General features: G+C 24.2%; 1 protein-coding gene across 1 annotated transcript; it reads left to right on the top strand.

Annotated features, from left to right (window-relative positions):
• The first annotated feature begins 7,003 nt into the window (after nt 1-7,003).
• On the top strand, nt 7,004-18,999 carry LOC145845684 (cyclin-dependent kinase 9-like). The gene is made up of 11 exons (XM_082952792.1): nt 7,004-7,068; nt 7,644-7,725; nt 9,171-9,277; nt 10,657-10,756; nt 11,909-12,039; nt 14,225-14,313; nt 14,678-14,763; nt 15,429-15,562; nt 17,121-17,214; nt 17,494-17,619; nt 18,883-18,999. The coding sequence occupies exons 1-11, from the start codon at nt 7,004-7,006 to the stop codon at nt 18,997-18,999; spliced, it is 1,131 nt and encodes a 376-aa protein (XP_082808918.1).
• The last annotated feature ends 2,180 nt before the right edge of the window (nt 19,000-21,179 follow it).

A 21,179-nucleotide genomic window follows, 5' to 3' on the forward strand; every position in this document is an offset into this window, starting at 1 on the left:
AGCTTTTTTCCAAAGTTATCCAAAAGGGTACCATAAATTGAAACTCACACTAGGTATTCTAGAGCTGATAGTGAAGAGCAGAAAATAATAATTAGGGGTATTTTAAGAAATTACACTACATATCTAGAACATGTTTTTAAAGTTTATGGGGTCACATGCTGAAACAATAGAAAGCCATGAGGCCTTACTTTCACTAGATGGTGAAAAAAGCAGAACAAAAGTTTTTGGTATATTTAAGAGAAGTTTTCAAGAAATCTTGTTGGAGGTGGCCATAGCTTTTCAGTTTTTTAAATGGGGGCCTTATGAAAAAAGGTTTGGGAAGTCCTCATCTAATGTATGTAAATTTGTTAATTAAATTAAAAAACGATTTGTATAAGGATACTCTTTTGCAAATGAAATACTGAAAGAACTTCCTTCATAAAACGTGCTTCTGTATTCAAAAAACTTCTGTAAACGGGGGTTTTCCTTTGAGCGAAAAACTAGACCAGGGATGTTTTGTTTGCTTCACAATTCGTACAACAACTCTTGTGGAACATCACCGACAGCAATCAAAGTAACGGAAAAGATTTTGGCAAAAAATTAGTCAAAATAATGGAAATTTAAATTTTACCATGAAACGTAATTGAACTTATACAAAAACTTTTTGTTAACAAAGGTATTAATTACATTAACCTCTCGCATATTTACGTACTCGTTACGTTACGCATTCTCGTTTAGTTACGCATTTTAGAATTCTAAAACAATAGAAAAAATAAAAAAATGTTTTCTTTTAAATTGTACAAATTAGGTTTATTGTGTTTTTTAATTTAAAATTTGTTTTTAAATGCTAACTTACCTTTCTATATTTTTAGACTAATTGATAAACATTTAGTTATATCTCAGTATACGAGAAGTTATGTTAATAATAAGAGATTAAATTAAAATTCTGAAAAAAATATGACTGTTTTAAATGATGAAAGTATAATGAAATAATGAGAGTTAAAACACAAATAAACAATACAGCACTTTTGTCCTATATATGAAAAAAATCTAAAAAAGAACTTTAATGAAACTTCCTAGCAAAAAATAGCAGTTATACTTAATAAATATAGAGCTTACACTTAACACAAATATCAATTGTTTTTTTTTAGTAAACATATCACTAGTTAGAAGAATAGAATATAAATGTTAAGTACCAAATAAGTCATATATAAAAAAAGATAAAGATAAAATTTACTTATCTTAATATCGTAAACTTTTTCTACAAGTATTATTATTTCAATAAGCTTTTAATCTTTTTTTATATTTGAACAGTTTTATCTTTTGTTTTCATATATATAAATAAAATAAACAAATTGTTAAAAGTGTGGAAGTCTCCAGTCTGCTCTTTATTAGAAGCAATATAAAAAAGCAGCCATAATAGTAGGTATATTTGGTACCTCTCGTATCTTTACGATCTCTCGTATCTTTACGCATTTTTCTGTTGACACAATTTTCGTTAATAAGCGAGAGGTTACTGTAAAAATTTTACGATATTTAGATAAGTTAATTTTATCTTTATCTTTTTTTATATATGACATATTTGGTACTTAACATTTATACTCTTTTTTTTTAACTAGTGATATGATTACTAAAAAAAAAAACAATTGAGATTTGTGCTAAGTGTAAGCTCTATATTTATTAAGTATAACTGCTATTTTTTGCTAGGAAGTTTCATTAGATTTATTTTTTAGATTTTTTTATATATAGGATAAAAATGCTGTATTATTTATTTGTGTTTTAACTCTCATTATTTCATTATACTTTAATCATTTAACACAGTCATATTTCTTTCAGAATTTTAATTTAATCTCTTATTGTTAACAAAACTTCTGGTTTACTAAGATATAACTAAATGTTTATCAATTAGTCTAAAGATATAGAAAGGTAAGTTAGCATTGAAAAACATATTTTAAATTAAAAAATACAATAAACCTACTTGTGCAATTTAAAAGAAAACGTTTTTTTATTTTTTTTATTGTTTTAGAACTCTAAAATGCGTAACTAAACGAGAATGCGTAACGTCACGAGTGCGTAAATATGCGAGAGGTTAATGTAATTAATACCTTTGTTAACAAAAAGTTTTTGTATAAGTTCAATCGTTTCATGGTAAAATTTAAATTTCCATCATTTTGACTAATTTTTTGCCAAAATCTTTTCCGTTACTTTGATTGCTGTCGGTGATGTTCCACAAGAGTTGTTGTACGAATTGTGAAGCAAACAAAACATCCCTGGTCTAGTTTTTCGCTCATAGGAAAACCCCCGTTTATAGAAGTTTTTTGAATATAGAAGCACGTTTTATGAAGGAAGTTCTTTCAGTATTTCATTTGCAAAAGAGTATCCTTATACAAACTGTTTTTTAATTTACTTAATTAAAAAATTTACATACATTAGATGAAAACTTCCCAAACTTTTTTTCATAAGGCCCCCATTTTAAAAATAAAAAGCTATGGCCACCTCCAGCAAGAATTCTTTAAAACTTGTTTTAAATATACCAAAAACCTTTTTTCTTCTTTTTCCATCATCTAGTAAAAGTAAGGCCTCATGGCTTTCTATTGTTTCAGCTTGTGACCCCATAAACTTTAAAAACATTTTCTAAATATGTAGTGTAATTTCCTAAAATACCCCTAATTATTATTTTCTGCTCTAGTCTATCAGCTCTAGAATATCTAGGGTGAGTTTCAATATATGGTCTCCCTTTGAATAACTTTGGAAAACACTGTTTTAAAGGTAAGGTGTTTATATTAATTTTATTAGAAATGTCGATGTAACCTATTGAACCATTAATTGTAGTCTATGGATGTAGGTAACTTAAATAATAAACTTAACATATACTTAATGCCGATATTTAATAATACTTTGGGCTACTCTATATAAAACTAGGCATGACAATGAATGAACTGTTGTTTTAAAGAACAATTGCAAACACTAACAAATATATAAAAAAAAATCAAGTTTAAAAAATTCTCTAAATTTGTTCAAAACTTTTACACAAGAGTTAGATCTAACGTTAATTATACATTGAGAATGTTTAAATTAAAATGAAAATTAACTGCTTGAAACTAAGAATATAGACATGTTTATTAGATAAAAACATTGTTAACTTAAAAGTTAATACAAAACAACCAAACAATATAGATGTTTATTCTTGAATATCATATCTACTGCAGCAGACTATGGCTGGAATATTCTACCAATTTCTGTGGCTAGTTTATATAGCTACGTTCTTAAATTTATGCTACATTATGTTAGTAAATTCTTATATTCACTTTTTTTTTCTCCTTATTTTGACTGTAATTATATTGCATCAAAATATCACATGACCTTGTGAGCTTTCTCTTAAACGCTTGAATGAACAGTGCTTATAGCTCAAAACTTTCCATCAAATTTAAATAATATTCAAGTACAATATTGTTATATGGTATGGAGAATTTATTGACATCAAAGTTTATTTTTATTTTATAGAACTTTCAGAAGTATACATACTTAATGGTTTAATTGTAGTCAATCATAGGCATTTTAAACAAGTACTTGAAAAATAAATGTATAAATGAGGTTATATAAATGTTAATCTAGAAGTAAGGTACTTTAAAATCTGATTCTTTAGTTTTTTAAACTTTACTTAAAAAAATTGCAGTTGTCAAATTGGTACATATTAACTAATAATAATGATAAATTAATAAACAATAATTAGTTATGTAAAATATAAGTAATATAGTTTTATCACATCGTTATAAGTTCTGCAATGAAATTGAATAACAGTATTTAATAGTATGTTTTATTTATTTTTAATCTTATTGTAAATTTATGTTTGTAAGTGGTTTGTTCAAAAGGTTGAACAAGGTGTAAGTTGTTATAAAGTAAGTAAAATTTAAAACAGAATTGATTATAAAAAAAATTATTTACTTACTATGTAAACACCTGTTATTAGAGTATAAATAAATGCATACTTAAAATATCCATACAAAAGGAAATCTAAAAGTATGAGAACAGAAGTACTAAAGAGCACTTTACAAACATGTTTGCTTTAGTATTAGTTTCTTAAAACTAAATAGTGAATAGTATGTGTCCCTAATTTATCATCTTTGTACTCAATTAACTGTTATAAGCTTATAAGTTTGTATAAAACCATAATATAAAATTATAACCCTGTATATAAACTAACCACAGAAAGTGGTGGAAGTACTTGGAATGGTTGCACCTGATATTGCTTTAGTATTAGTTTCTCAAAACTAAATAGTGAATAGTATGTGTCCCTAATTTATAATCTTTGTACTTAATTAACTGTTATAAGCTTATAAGTTTGTATAAAAACATAATATAAAATTATAACCCTGTATATAAACTAACCACAGAAAGTGGTGGAAGCACTTGGAATTATTCTATTATAGACTTAATGTATAGTGTATAATAAATTTGATTTGATAAAACTAAAAAGTAACTAAAACTAAAACTCAGTGGCAATGTTTAAAAAGATTTAAAGATTGTTTAGTAAACTGTGGGTAAAGCTAACTATGTGCCATTTAACTGGAAAGTTTTTTTTGAGAAGTTTCTTATAGTTTGTATTGCTTGGTTTTATTTAATTACAAAAATCTCATAACTTACAGAGTTTGGTAAATAAAATAAACACTCAATGGTAGTTTTGCTGCAAAAACAGCACATTATCTAAAATAATTGGTTAATTTTTTTTTTTTGAATAAGAAAATAAAAATTTATGAAATACAATTGAACAAGTTTAGAAAGTTTAAACAGTTTTTATAAGAAGCCCAAATAAAAAGGCTAAATGGTCTGTTTTTAAAATTTTATCTGTTTTTTCTGTTTTTGAGATCATTGTTTTAAAACTTACTCAGTGTAGTAAGAATAAAATTTTTAACAATATGCAGGAAAAAGAATGAATAAAATAATCAAAAAAATTCATAAATTAAGTTTAAAAAAAATATATTTCTACAAACTGTTAGTATTATTTAAAAATACATTTCTTTTATTACAAAATTTGAAGTTTATTTTGTTTAATGAAGAAGGTATATTTCTAATAAACTTGTCAGAACTCTATGAAAATTGGTCATAAAAAACTTTAATATCATATAGTTTAATGGAATATTAAATAAAAACATTTTGTGTTGAGGCAATTGTTTTTTTTTTTTTTGTTCTAAAAATAGTAGTATAAACTTACTTTAAGCTTTCATAAAAACAAGCTTTAGTTATAGAAAAATTAGGATCACCCTATGACCCTTAAAGTTATGTTATAGTACACTTTAAGTTTTTTACCAGTTTTCATTATTTTTCTTCTTATTTAAAAATTATAGTGTTTACATACAAAAGATAACCCTTAATGTTACCATAAAAGATCTTCTAATATCAACATTTAGTATAAGTAAAACTTAATTTTTGTTTATTTTGTAGGTGTGATATATATTGTTACCATTCAAGTAACCTTGTAAGTTTATTATTTAAGTAACATCTACACCAAGTACTTGATTTTGTGGAACAAAGTTAAAGTCAGGATAAAATAAATCTGATGAAATATATCTTAATCTATAGCCTTATGTATATTGAGTTTTGGCAGTGCAAGCTTTCAAGCCCTGCTGCTGCTAACATGAAGATATTTGTATTTCTTGTTTCTATTGTAAAGATATTTTTAATTTATTACTTTTATTTTGTTACTCATAAGTAGTTAAAAAGTATAATATTATTTTAAATATTCTTAAAATATATTCCTGTTAGATTTAATTTTTGTGTAAAAGTTTTGACCACATTTAAAGTGGTGTTTTTTGTATGTTTGTTAGTATTTGCAACTGTGTTTTAATATACAATATATGTTCATTCATTATTATGCCTAGCTTTTTATAGTTTAGCTACAAGTATTATTTACCTGAAAATTTGGGAAAAACTGGAATCTGACATTTTAGGCTAAAAATCTGGAAAAATTTGAAAAAAATCTTAAACAACCCAGAAATTTTAACAATTTAAACATGTTAAGTAGTATAATTTTGATATAACTCGAAAATCTATCCTAAGGATAGTTTTTTTTTGTCATCAACAAATATTTTTTTGTTTAAAATCAAATTTGAAGAAGCTTAGAGTATCCTTTTTATTTTTTCCTAAACTATTTAACACAGGTTTTTACCTTGAACTTAACTTTAAATTAAAAAAATGACCCAAAATTTTACGTTTAAAAACTTGAAGGAAATTTTGAAAACATGGGGAAAGTTTTCAAAAAATCTTGGTAATCATGTAGTTAATAACTATTAAATTTAATGTGATTTTTTGTGCTTATTAGTATGGTTGTCTAACATACAATAACTATTATATGTTATTAACCAATATCTATAGCTTATAGTGTATTGAGGTATATATCTTATAAATATAAATGTCTGATTTTATACTTAAATACTAACAAATGTATGTTATGTATTATTATTATTTATAGTAATGTAATGCCAATATATTTGAATAATAGTTTATTTATTTAATAATTTTTATATAAACTATCATCAGATATTTTTTTATTAAAACATTTAAGCTTTCTAGTGATAATATGTTATCTTTGTTGCACATAACCATATATCAAAAGTACATTTTAATGTTTTTTTAATTTGTTGTACAGCATCTAAATTTTGAAATAATGACCACAGTTATATTTATAAATTGTAATCTACCCCTGGAGCTTTTAGGCACTTTAGGAGCTTACAGGCATATATAATTATTATATAATTATTATTTTAGTTATATTTTGTTTTACTAAAAACAAAAGATGCCAGGCTGCATAAAATGTCTGCTTTGAGTTTATTAGTCACAATAACTAGCTATGTGCCTAATTAGTTTACACACTTTTAAGTTTAATTATCTAATACTTTTATACTTACATACAGACCTCATTAAACAATTAAATATCACTTAATCGAGCAAACAAATTTAATAAAAACGGACAAACCTAATATTTTAATAATTATCTACAGCTATCATTGTAAAGTAAACAAACAAAATGCTTGGATGTAGACCAGCGGACTGTTATGAAAAAATTGAGAAGATCGGACAAGGCACTTTCGGGTTAGTTAAAGTTTTTTTTTTCAAATTTCAGGCGTTTCTTTACACTGGTTGTATTTCATACTAGAATTTGCAATTGATTTTCTTATTTGCAGTTCTAAAGTAACATCATATTTCTTTTTGGTATTTTATGATCATTTTCAATGAGAGCAGAGTATAATTATGAAAAATTATTAAAACCAACTTAACAACTTTCATAAGAAACTTGGACTTAAGAAACTTTGAAAAAAGCCTGGAAGAACAAGAAACTTTAGATAATTTTGAAATGTAAAGTGTAGAAATTTCTTTATGTACAAAATTCTATTATGAATCAAAAATATCACAATTTTTTTTCAACACTTTAAAAGTGGCTTTGAAGCTTCTTTTCAAGAATTTTTTTTAACTTAAATATAATTATATACTGACAATAAACTAAAAACATTGTTCTTAGATAAATCTGGAATGATTTATTGTAAAAAACTTTTGGCAACCCAATACATATATATAGAATTAGAAAAATTCAAGGCAAAGAAAGTATATATTAACAAATAATAACAATATGCTTAACAGAAATTACGTTTGTTATTTTAAATAAACAGTGTAGTGTTCAAAGCAAGGGACAAAGCAACTAGAAATGTTGTAGCGTTGAAAAAAGTTGTCTTGGAAAATGAAAAAGAAGGGGTTTGTGTTAAAAATACATTGACTATATTTAATAGTATTGTAATTAGTTATTTTATTTTAGGTTGTTCTATATTTTCAATTATTTTATTTTAATTAGTGTTGTTGTAATATTTTTATGTTTAGTATTTTAGTTCTTTAATAAGTGTTTGCGTTTGAAAATAGAATATAATGAATAAAAAAAGGGGTGGTATTATTATTGAAAATAATTTGTTTAGTTAAAATTTAATTAAAAAATAAAAGTAGTAAAGATTAAAAAGTAATAAATTATGGTTAGGAAGCTTAATTTTTTTAGTTTTTAACTAATTAAATTTTTTTTAAATCTTTGGTAATAATTATTTATACAAATTGTAAGGGTTAGTATTGTCCTAATGATTAAAGTATTTTCTATTTGTTTTATAATGTTATTTTACTATTAAAAAATTTGAAAACTTTAATATTGATTTTAGATTTAAATTACATTTAAAAGTAACAAAGAGATATAATAATTCAGCAGTCAGTGTTCTAACTATAGATTATTCAACTAACTTACAAATTACATCTGTATTGAAATAAAATTTATTTTAGTTAGTTTACTTTTTTTTTAAAATGGTAAGTAAAGTATGTAAGCATTTTTTATAAATTTATCAAATCATCAGTTTCTATAACTGCTTTAAAGGGTATTAGTTTAATTATAACAGGGGTGCCAAAAAAACTTTGGATCCTGGAAAAACCTGGAATTTAACAATTTAGGCTAAAACACCTCTTAAAACCTGGAATTGAGAATTTCGAAAAGAAAACTTGAATTTTGAACAAAATCACTAAAAAAGCTGAAATTTTAAACAAAAGTAACTTAAAAACCTGGAATTTTAAACAAAATTTCTATAAAACCTGAAACATTTAACAATTTTTACATATCAATTAGTAAAACTTTGATTTGACACCAAAAATCTATCATGTAGATGATAAATTTTTATCATCATCAATTTTATTTTTTTCAAAACACATTTGAAGTAGCTTTACAGTGTCTTTAAAATTTTTTTATACTGCTTAACACAGAATTTTACCTAACTTTTTAATTTTAGTTACTTGCTATGAATACTTTATTTTTTATTTTAAATTAGTTTATTATAATATTTAACTACTAATAATGAAAAGTAAATGAGTGTTGTGGTGATTTTAAACTAGTATTCACACAACTAAGATTAGTAATTTATTTTTATTTTATCAAATTGACAGTTCTCATAATTCCGCTGAGAACGATTAAAATCTAGTAAACCTTAAAGTTTAAATTATCAGAAAATATAATTTTGTATACTCTTCTTTTTTGTTTATCAGTTCCCAATCACTGCTCTGAGAGAGATAAAAGTCATGCAATTGTGTATCTTTCTCTAAGAATAAGCAATTTTTTATGTTTCTTATATGAATATATACGGAAAACATAATTTAAGGATTTTTTTTCACAACAGTTTCCAATTACTGCTCTGAGGGAGATAAAAATCTTGCAAGCTCTCCATCATAAGAATGTGGTGGATTTGATTGAAGTTGTCAGATCTAAACCTACAACCCTAAACAAGTATGTTTATTTAGTTTTGTTGACTTTCAATAAATTGATAACATTTGTAAATGTAAAATTGATTACATTTTGACCTGCACCTACTAACATAGAATAACATGTCAGGGGAACGGGTTTAAATTGCACAAGGTTACTAAATTGCACTAGGGAACAAAATTGCAAGAAGACGATTTTGCACCAATGGTAAATTTTGCACAAGAGTGAAAAAAAAAATATAAATTACCGACCGAGGGTTAGGGTTAAAATAATAGTAAAGAATAAAAAAATAACTAAAAAAAAAATTAATACAACAATTAAAAAAAAAAACCCTGTGCAAAAATTTCTTCGTGCAAAATTGTCTGCTGTGATTAAAAAGTCTTCATAAAAATTCCTTTCGTGCAAAAGTGTTTTCCTCCGTGAAATTTTAATTTCGTGCAATTTTGTACCCTTTAGCAAACTAGTCTTCGTCCAATTTTGTGCACTCGTGTAGTTTCGTCTCCTCGTGCAATTTAGTAAACTTGTGCAATTTTATCATCGTGCAATTTTGTGCCCTCTTGCAAATTAGTCGTCTTCGTGAAATTTTGTGTACTTGTTCAGTTTCGTTTCCTCATGTAATTTTGTACCCTCGTGCAATTTAGTAACCTTGTGCAATTCTTTAAGCTTGTGCAAATTAGACAGCTAACCTATATGTCAGATATATAAAAAAAATTGTATTCTGCGAAATTTGTTAATAATTTTTTTTGTATCAACCTAAAAAGTTACGATTTAATGAAATTTAGTGTAGTATTTACGTAGTAGTGGGTAGTAGAAGCCACAATAAATATTAAAGAGTGAAAAAAAAACATGGAATCCTAGAAAAACCTGGAATAGATAGTTTTTGTGAAAAAAACTAGAAAAACATAAAATTAAAAAATTTTAAACTAACAACCTGGAAACTCGAACAAAAGTCACTAAAACCTGGAAAAAGTTAGAATTATAAGCAACTTTTAAATTTTAAGTAGTTAAATTTCAATTTGACACATATAATCGATCGTAAGGATAAAAAAAAGAAATTAGAATCAGATTTTCTTTTATTAAAAACACATTTAATAAAGCTTTAAGATATCCATTTAATGTCATTTAACATTAAAGATATACATTTAACATTAAAGATATACATTTAACATGGTTTTTTGCCTTAAACTAAAAATAGACCCAAAGACGTGAAATTTAAAAATCCTAGAAGAAATTTGCCAAAAATATTTGTTTACATGTTTTTTTAGATATATACATGTTTTTACTGACTACAAATAAGTGTGTGTCATAAAAATGTTTTGAGTTTACTAATACACAAAATAAATTTAATGACAAACTACTTATACTGTTGTATTTTTATCATCAACAATACGTTTTTCCTTCAGATTCGGAAGCGTTTTTTTGGTGTTGGAATTTTGTCAACACGATTTGGCAGGTCTTCTCTGCAATAAAAACATAACGTTTTTACTCGGAGAAATTAAAAAGGTTAGTATATTTACAAGTTTTCACTTGGTAATATAAACAGATATATTAAATTATAAATTATGTATGTAGAGTTGCAGAAAATCATGAGATTCGATAAGCAAAAATACCTAAAAAAACTAAGAACCTAAAAACATTGAAAATAACTGAAAAAAGGAATTTTAAACAAAAGTCAATAAAATACGTGGAAACCCTAGATTTTTTAAACTATTTTCACATGTTAAGTAACGAAATTTCCACAAAGTCAAAAGAATTCATCATAAATATTAAAATGTTTGTGTCACTTAAAACTTTCAATTAGTAAACAATACCTTTTAAGTAACTTTACAGTATCTTTTCTATGCTGCTATACTATTTAAAACTACTTTTTTAACTTAAGATAACTTTATAAGAAAAATAAACCAAAAAATTGTTTTTTATAAACTTGGAAGAAAATCAAAAAACCTTTTGCACCCCATGTGAAAAAGCATGCATCATTTGGCGTTCTAAACTATTTATTATAAATTGTATGAATAATTTTAACTGATATACACCTAGTAGCTTGTAAAATGACAGTGATAAGCTTGGATTTATAGAATTATTTTTAAAGCAACAGAAATAAGTAAAAATAAAGTAGTTTAAAACTTAATTTTAAAATTATTTAAAGTTTGCTAATAATTTAGGAATTCACATCAATTTTAGTTAAACATCTTGTGTAGACACACTAATTACTGGCACTACAAAACTTTAGTTGTAACTATTTAGTTTAATAAGGAACTCTAGAAAAGTATTATAATAATAAGTTATAATATTTACTATTATATATTTGTATATGTAAAATGAATAATGTAACAAAGTTCTTATTCTAATTATTCTAAAATAATAGATTAATAACATAAAATAATAGTATTCTAATGTTGATAGATAAATGTACAATAATCATAAACATAACTCTTATTTTATACATAAACAAGTAATGTACCAACTATTAGAAGGATTATTCTATTCTACATGCTTGTTGATAAATAATTTGAATAATGTTAAATACAGATGAACTTCTTAATTAAATTACATAAAAAAATAATGTACTAATTACTAGAAGGAGTTTTTTACTTGCATTATAACAATTATAGGTAAAAGAATGATATAAACATATAGTTTTTGTTATTTCAACAGATAATGTACCAACTATTTGAAGGATTGTTTTACATGCATCGCAATAAAGTGATACATCGAGATATGAAAGCCGCAAACGTTCTCATTACAAAAGATGGAACACTCAAACTTGCTGATTTCGGATTAGCTAGGTTAGGAAAAAATTAATAATATAAAAATGAGTTATTGGTCATTACAAAAGACGGAATACTGAATCTCGCTGATTTTTTTAAGCTAGGTTAGGAAAAAGTAAAAAAAAAAAAGTTATTGGTCATTACAATATAATGATTTCGGCCTTGCTAGGTTATAATTAGTTGTTTATTTACAAGTAAGATGATTTTTACAAAACATGGCTCAATAAAACTTGCTAATTTTGGATTAGCTAGGTTATTATTAGTCGATTTTGTTTTGTTAGAATATTACAGAGTAGCTTGTTTAATTTTTAAACTATTAATACCTCTACACATATTTTTAGAAGGTTATAGCTACGAAAATAAATTTAAATTGATTTTCAAATTGTAGGTTTGGTTGGCTAGGTTAATACTTTTACTTATCAGCCTAACTTTAGAGTTGATAAAGTTTACTCTTTTAGGAGGGTATAGCTATAAAAATAATTATGATTAAACTTAAAATAAACTTAAGTTGTTAGCGTCAGATGAGTTTTTTATTTTTGAATCAGCGATCTAGTTAAACCCCATAAAAACTTATTTTATAATTTTGATACCATTATTAAAAACTATTTCTTTTCAAAAAATTGTTATATGATTAATCAATTAGCCTTAAAAACTGGCTAATTCAGGCTAGTCTGAATTTTAGGTAATATCTCAGCCCTGTTTTAAGTTTTTTGCAAAGCTCAGGAAAATTCTGATGTGTTTCCTAAATCTGTGGTTGATTTCTGTAAGGTTTTTCTGTTATTATTGTAATATTGTAAGTTTTAAAGTTTTTTAAACTGTTATTTTTTCGAATTTTGTTCTTGTTACATTCAAAAATTTTTTAAATTAAAAAATCTAACTCAGACTAGTTATTTTACTTAAAAACAACTTGCTAAATGTTTATTGTTATCTTTTACCTGAAAATTGTTAACAGCTAATTTAATATTATAATTTTATATTAAAAGCTGTTATAATAACTTAAAAAAATCAAATTATAATTTATTTTAAACCCTAATCCAATACTTGAATTTTTTTTATCAATTTTTAAACATTTAAAACTATAGAAAAAAATGGAAACTAATAAAAAAAGTTAAAAAACAATTAATTAAAAGTTCTATGTACATTTATTACAATCAGACATGTTTAATATCAATTGAATTAAATAAAGTGCTTTTTGGATATTTCTTTAAGTTTTTGTGAAAATTTTACATATCTGTGAAAAAGAAAACACGAAAATATTCAAAAAACCTCTAACATCGAAAAAGCAAAAAGTAACAACATTGTAAATAATAACAAAAATATATATTTGTTATTTTTGTTTTATAACAGTTATAATGATTAATAAGTAATGAGTTGAAAAAATTCTGAAAAAAAATTTTTTAGGTTGTTATATTTTAGATTTTTATTGTTTGTAAAAGTAACTAAAATATCCACAAAAGTGATAAAATTCGAGCAGATGACTTAAAAAGTTTTTGTAGTAGTTTTAATTAATAAAAACCAGTACAAATTGACAAAAAAAAGTTATATTTTTCATAGCTATGGCCTTCTGTTAAAATTTTAAAGTGAATAAAATATTTAATATGAACAGAGATAAAAATAAATACAGTTATGGATTCACCTTTAACTAGTTATTTAGACTTAAAAAAACGTTTTATAATCAGTTTAATTCAATTTTGTCGCTAAGTTATTAACCAAGATATTAAAATTTAGTTTGTTTAATAGTGTTACTCCAATCTCAGTACCTAAAATGTATAAAACTGTTACTAGTTCATTTCTTCTGATATAAAAAAAATAATATAAATTTACTAACACCTATGTAATGCCAATATAACAACTAGAACAAATATTTTTCACTAAAACTAACACTTATAACCAACAAAACTTAAGTTGTTAATATTAAGTAAGTGTTGTAAGTAATACTATTTAGCAGAATTTGCAAATTAAACTTACACACTGATTATGATTAATCAATCAATTGGTTTTTCTGAAATGATGTAGTGTTCTAAAATTTAATTTTCACAATCTGTAGTTTAAAAAAGCTAACATTATCATTTAGACATTTGTGTATTATATTTATTAATATTTATATAACTTAAAAAAGCATAATACACAATTAAAAAAACAAAACAAAATAAGTAAAGTAAACAAGAAAATTTGCAATGCATATAAATAATTTTTCTTTCAGAGCGTTCACAGTTCGCAAGGAAGGAGAATCGAACAAATATACAAACAGAGTGGTCACTTTGTGGTACAGACCCCCTGAATTATTACTTGGTGAGAATTTTTATTAGTTTGAATATGAAGACAATTGTTGTTTTGCATTTATATTTTATATCTGATGTTTGATTAAGTTATGTAAATTGCTTTTATTTAACAAAGTTATCTTGTTTTTGTTTATGTCATATATACCTTAACTCTTACTTGGTGAGTAATTATATACTTTCTTTAAAAATCGTTAGTATTTTTGATACATCTTAATTACTGTTTGAAGGTTAAAAGAATTACTCGTTTTTTGTCTAGAAATTATATTAATTGTAATTATAATATAGCAATGAACATAAATAGTTTAGAAGTAATAAAAATTACTGTTTTTATTATTACACTGTTTATCTTATATTGTTTACCTTAATTATAAAAGGCGAAAGAAACTACGGGCCACCAATTGATCTTTGGGGTGCCGGATGTATTATGAGTGAATTGTGGACCAGAGTGCCTTTGATGCAGGTTTGTATTTAGTCAATTATATAGGTAAAAAGTAATTAGTGTTTTTTTATGCCTTAATGCAGGTTTGGTTAGTTTATTATTATTTTAATTTTAATTACATTGTTAAAAATTAAAAGTGTTTGTATAGTTTTTTCTAGTTACATTGAAAATAATATCAGGGTTGCAAAAAAACCTGGAATCCTGGAAAAACCTGGAACTTAAGAGGTTAAAAAGAACTTGAATTGTGAACAAAATTTACTTAAAAACCTGGAATTTTTAATAACTTTTACATGTTAAGCAGTGAAATTTCGATTTGACACAAAAATTTTGTCATATAGATAAATAATTTTTGTAATCCCAAGTCTTTTTATTAAATAACACATCTAAAGAAGCTTTATGGTATCTTTTTAATGTCGTTTTACTATTTTACAAAGTTTTTACCTTAAACTTAACTTTAAACTAAAACTATCGAAACGTATACTTTTTAAAACACGGAAAAACTTCTTATATTCTGGATAAAATATCTTAATACATGTGGAAACCCTGACAATTTGACAACATTTATAATTAATAGTAACCTAAATTACTAATTTGAGGTTACACTAAATACTAAATTTATAACAGTTATATGTTTATATATCTATTACTATTTTGGTTACTACTAAATATAATTATTACTTCCTCAGGGAAATGTGGAAAAAAACCAACTTGATTTGATAACAAAGTTGTGCGGATCAATTACCCCAGATGTTTGGCCTGGAGTTGATAAATTACAACATTACCAACATTATATTGTGAATGATAAAAAACAACATAACAGGTTATATATAAAAAATAAGTAGATTTATTTAGTGTTGAAAAATCACAATATTATCAACATTATATTGTGAATGATAAAAAACTAAATAACAGGTTATTTTTTTTAATGATAAAAACGTATTCTTTTTTCTGTAGAGCTACATCAATCTCCAGACTATATTTTTAGAAATAGAAAAGTAGGTTGTTTTAAATTTTTTTATTGTTTGGAGTTGAAAGATTGCAACATCATTAAGATAAAATTGTAGATAATAAAAAACAACATAACAGGTCACATAATACTTTATCTCAATATAGAGGTTCTTAAGGGTTATAGGGAATAATAAGTTATAGAAGATTAATAAAACAAGCGAAACAAAACTTATCTAACTAAAAAATGAACTAAAAAATACAAAGATACATTTTTAACTGCGTCACACTAAACTAAAACTACAGTTAAATACAAATGATTATAAAATACTAATAAGTATCTTTGAACTTAAGTAGAGAGCATTAGTACTTATTAAGGTTAGTTATTATTAAGGGTTATAGGGAATAATAAGTTATAGAAGATTAATAAAAACAAGCGAAACAAAACTTATCTAACTAAAAAATGAACTAAAAAATACAAAGATACATTTTAACTGCATCACACTAAACTAAAACTACAGTTAAATACAAATGATTATAAAATACTAATAAGTATCTTTGAACTTAAGTAGAGAGCATTAGTACTTAAATATAATTGTTTAAAGCTCAACTTTAGCTTACCAATTACTTACAAATTAATGTACCGAATGCTCATAACTTTCAAAATATTGTTTACTTTTATTTATATCAAAAGCAAAGAAAACTTTTTTTTTTACGTATTCATTGAAAAACAATTACCTCCCTCGAATAAACAATGTTGTTTTGAGAAACTGAGAAAATTATCTTGAGAAAGCTTATCAAACGTTTTTATTGTTACAAATAGTTCTATATATATTCATACGCTTTTAAATTATAAAATTAATTGTTATTTCATCACAACATTTTAACAACTATTAGTAGGTAAATTTTGTTGAGAAGTTTTGTTGTTGAGAAATTTGATTAATTAAAATGATGAGTCTCAATGAAAAAAAAACCATAAATGTTGTTTACTTTTAACAAGAGCTGTGAGCAGATAGATGCATGTATTTTTACTTAGCTTAAACAAGAAAAGACGACTAAAAAGGTCTTAATAAATGTTACAAAATAAGTTTTTGCTAGTATTTTTTTTGCTTTCAATAGGTATTTGCACCTTTATATACTAAACAAAACAGGCAATAATTAGAATGTGTTTAAGTGATTTGTGCATGAAACCTTCTTCAGGGTCTATTTTCAACAAAAATACTTTGCTCTAATTTGCTTATTAAGTACACAAAGCTATGTTCCAACTTTGAAATAAAACAAAATATCTTATAAATACCAACTCATATGTTTTTATCTAACTACACTTATTTGTAAAAAATAAACCTGGTACTTTCTTTACTAGTGTGACGTAATCACTTTTTCTCACACATAGTTTTCTTTATTTTTTAATAACATTTATTTACTTTAAACAGGAAAAGGGTATTGAAAGATAGACTGATGTATAAAATAAGAGATAGGGACGGATTTGATTTGATCGACAAATTGTTGTGTTTAAATCCTAAAAAGGTTAACAAACTTTATATGTATAAAAAAAATTACTAGTAGTTTTAATTAGAATATATTAATATGAAAATTTAAGCTCTTGCTTAAGTTTGTTAATCAAAATTCACATAGTTTCTTGTTTTTTTGTTTGGTAGGTACCTTTAATGCTTGGCATATTAATTATGTGAACTTATTTTATTACTGATTTTTACAAAAACATGTTTCTTGCATTTAAAATATTTCAGTGAATACTGTAACATATATAAAATTGATAAAATAAACAACTAATACAAAACTCAACAGAGAATTGACGCCGACGAGGCTTTGAACCACGATTTTTTCTGGAAAGACCCTCTACCTTCTGATTCGCTGAAATGTTTGGAAAATTTGAAGGAGAACAACTTCGAGTTTACCAAGCGTTTTAAAAAGGTAATTAAATGTTTTAATATGTTTTATATCTTATAACAGCAACAAAATCATCAGAAGCAAAAATATTTGTTTGATAGTAATAAAAAAAATGTTTCATTAAAAACTTGAGAATCTCCAGTGAAATCACCAAAACCATATCTGATTAAATGTTTTATTGTAATAAATATTATATTTTAACTTCAAAAATCTGCCACAAATAATCGGAAAAATTCGGTAGTTTAATATTGTTTTGTTTCTACTTGAAATATCTGCCACAAATAATCGGAAACATTCAGTAGTTTAATATTGTTTTGTTTCTACTTGCAGAAGCGTGAGCAACTTGAAAAAAAATTCTACGAAGAAGCGGTATTTTGTTATTTTGTATTAATAATAAATTAAATTAGTTAAGATTTTTATTAACAATTTTGAATTTCTGTCACAAAATCAACAGAAAAAAGTTAACTGTTTAATGATGTTTTATGTTTTGTTTCTTTTAGCGACAGGCAATTAATGGACCAAAATCACCAAAAAATGCAGGAGAAAGTTGGTAAATAAAAACATATATATGAATTTAGTTGTACACACTGAGTTTTAGTTCTTTTAACAGTAATAGCACTTGTTTATTTTCCTCCATAGTTAAAAACATTTTTTTTGAACAAGGAAAAATAATGTAAAACCCAAAAATTCTTTAGTCAAAATTTTATCTTAAAAAATATAACAAAAAAAATTACCTAAAAATAATTTAATTGACTATTTTTTTGTTATAAAGTTAAAGTTTATTTGTTTTTTATCTGACCTATAATAAGAGTAACAAAAATTTTTAATATATTTTTATTAGATTAGTATTTTAATCGTATGTGATCACAAGCAGCTGTTATGACTTAATTTTTCGTTATATTTTAACCTGTCAATCAAAATAAAGTTTTAAAAATAATCTGAAAAAAACTAAAATAAACTTATGACTCACGCGTGCCATTAAGTCAAAAACTTGACGTTCATTTTTACCTTTTTCAAATACGCGTTATATTTACTTTTTGACGCTACAACACGGGAATCACCTTTATAAGCCATAGAAAAATGCCCGTAACAAAATAATTTTTGACTCACACTGTTTGTTAATAATCTTTATTGATTATTTGGTTGTTATACAATTTTCCACTCTGCGCAACAATATAAATTATCAGTACAACAATAAAATGTTTCAAGTATTACTTGAAAATAATTAGGATATCAATTATTATACTTTTATTATTTCTATATACTTTTATTGTGAATTATTCACAGGCGGCAAAACAACACCAACACAACAACAGACACCATCCTTACAATTATCACCAGATAAATAATTATAAACAGAAAAAAGAAAATTCTTCAAAGCAGTATGAAGAGAGAACTTGGTAGAAATATGATGAAATAGTTCCTGAATGTTTAACTTGTGATTGTCTAGAAGTATAAATTTGTGTGCAGTTATTTGTTAAAGTTGTTTTCTTTACGTTTTCGATGGCATTTTCCTTTTGTTTGACTAGTATTAGTTTTTAAAAAAAGTATCTATCGTATTATTCATCGTACAAATACTAGGTATCTTTTATCTTGTGAATGTGCTAGATTCACATCTTATTTTGTTAATATTCTGATTTTTTTCTATATACGATGTTGGGGCTTAAACTGACTTTAATGTACTTTAAGTGATAGCAAGTCTTAAAAGAATTTTTTCATTGAAAAATATATTTAGAAAAAGATAATTATAAGATTTAATTTATAGTCCCTTACATGTTATAATTAAAAAAAAAAATTGTGCGGTACTTTTTAGGCAAACTATTTTGATTTATATAATATATACAGTAATAAATTACTAAGATTATTGAAAAAAATTATATTGAGGTCTTTTGTAATGAAAATTAAGTTATTAGTACTTAAGTTGAGTAAAGATTAATTAGTAAATTTATTTTTAACTGCTCTTATGACTATGCATTAAGTTAGGTTTGATAAAGTGCTGTTTTTTTAACATTTATAAACATACATAAAAATATGTGAATTTGTAAGGTGAAAAGTTTTAAGTCCTTTGTGTAACTTATATAATATTTGCAAACCTTATTGTTTTCTTAGGATGAATCGATCTTATTTTCTTATAACATTATTTCCTATTATTTTATTAATAAATAATTGTGATACTTCGTTTATTTTTTTTTTTCTAATTTGCTTATTTTTATTTGTATTTTTGTTTTTTTTTTCCATTTGAGCTTCAAGGCAAATGATTATGCAAAACAAATTTAAAAAATTTAGTTTTAATAACTACTTGATATAAGTATTAATTTAAATTCATTTTATTGTGAAACATAGTGAGTTTTTAATAGTACAGAAAAATAATATTTTTTCAATTAATAGTTTTTCGCTTATAAATAAGCATGATCTAAAAACTAACTAAGAAATAAGTTACTAGCTTCTTTAATTTGTTTTAAATTCATAATACTTAAAAACTTACTATTTCTTCAGCTACTTTTTGCTATTATCGAAAATGTTGAAATTTTTCTCAAATTATCATTAAATGTTATTTAAACTCATTTAATGTACAGTTCCAAATGTAGCAAACAAAGCCTAATAAGTTTGTTATATTAAATATCTTGCTTTTGAATACAAAAGTAATCTGAGATACTGTTGTAATAACAATAAATTTAAAATAAATTCTATTGTTTCTTATATTACAGTTAGTTCAACTTTATAGTTTAATGTTGAGTTACCTTTTTTTATCACATAGTAATTTATGTTAATTTTTTTAAACTACCCCAACTAACTTTTGTTTTGGATTTTTGTTTTCTTGTGCTTAATTAAATGCATATTTAAAATTCAGCAGCTTTATAAGAAATGAACTAATAATAGTATAATTTAAAAAACCATTAAATTTATTTACTGTTTTATTTAATGCTTCCTTTTTTTTCATCAGTTCTGATTTATAAAGAATAACGGCTTCATATTTTTAAACACAGCTAACTAAGTATTTTGATTAGTAGATAATTGAGAATACTTTTTTCCATGAAAATATGTATAGGAGTTTCCTCAACTTTGTGATTATTTACTAGTTGTGATTTGTTTATTTTCATGCTAAATAAATATTAAATGCTGCCACTTTTTTTATTATATATATAATACTATACTATATTATTTAGTTCAACAACATCACCAAATATACAAATTTTAATTTTTTGGTAAATATAAATCTCAATAAAAAAGTTTTACTTTTTATATAAACTCAAAGTTCTCTACTCTGTACTTTTATTAGAAACAACTAAATTAAAACTAAGTTAAAAGTATCTTGTTATTTTATTTTATAGTGTTCATTATTTTTATTTTTTAAATGTTAGTTAGTACATAAAAGCTGAATGCTAAGTTAAATTTTACTTTTAAACAAACTTAAAATTAAAAGATATGTCTTAGATCTATAAGTTTGTTTTAATCACCTTGTATTAAATCTCGATAGTAGTTTTGTTATTTTTAAAAGTCTTGAATTAAATATTGCTCAAAAAGTGCTAATACTAAAGTATAATTAGTTTTTACCTTTAAGACCTGGTTTCAGCAGTTAAAGT

The sequence above is a fragment of the Thalia democratica genome, unplaced genomic scaffold (assembly GCF_965202585.1).
Source record: "Thalia democratica unplaced genomic scaffold, ktThaDemo2.hap1.1 HAP1_SCAFFOLD_127, whole genome shotgun sequence".
Lineage (NCBI taxonomy): Eukaryota > Metazoa > Chordata > Thaliacea > Salpida > Salpidae > Thalia > Thalia democratica.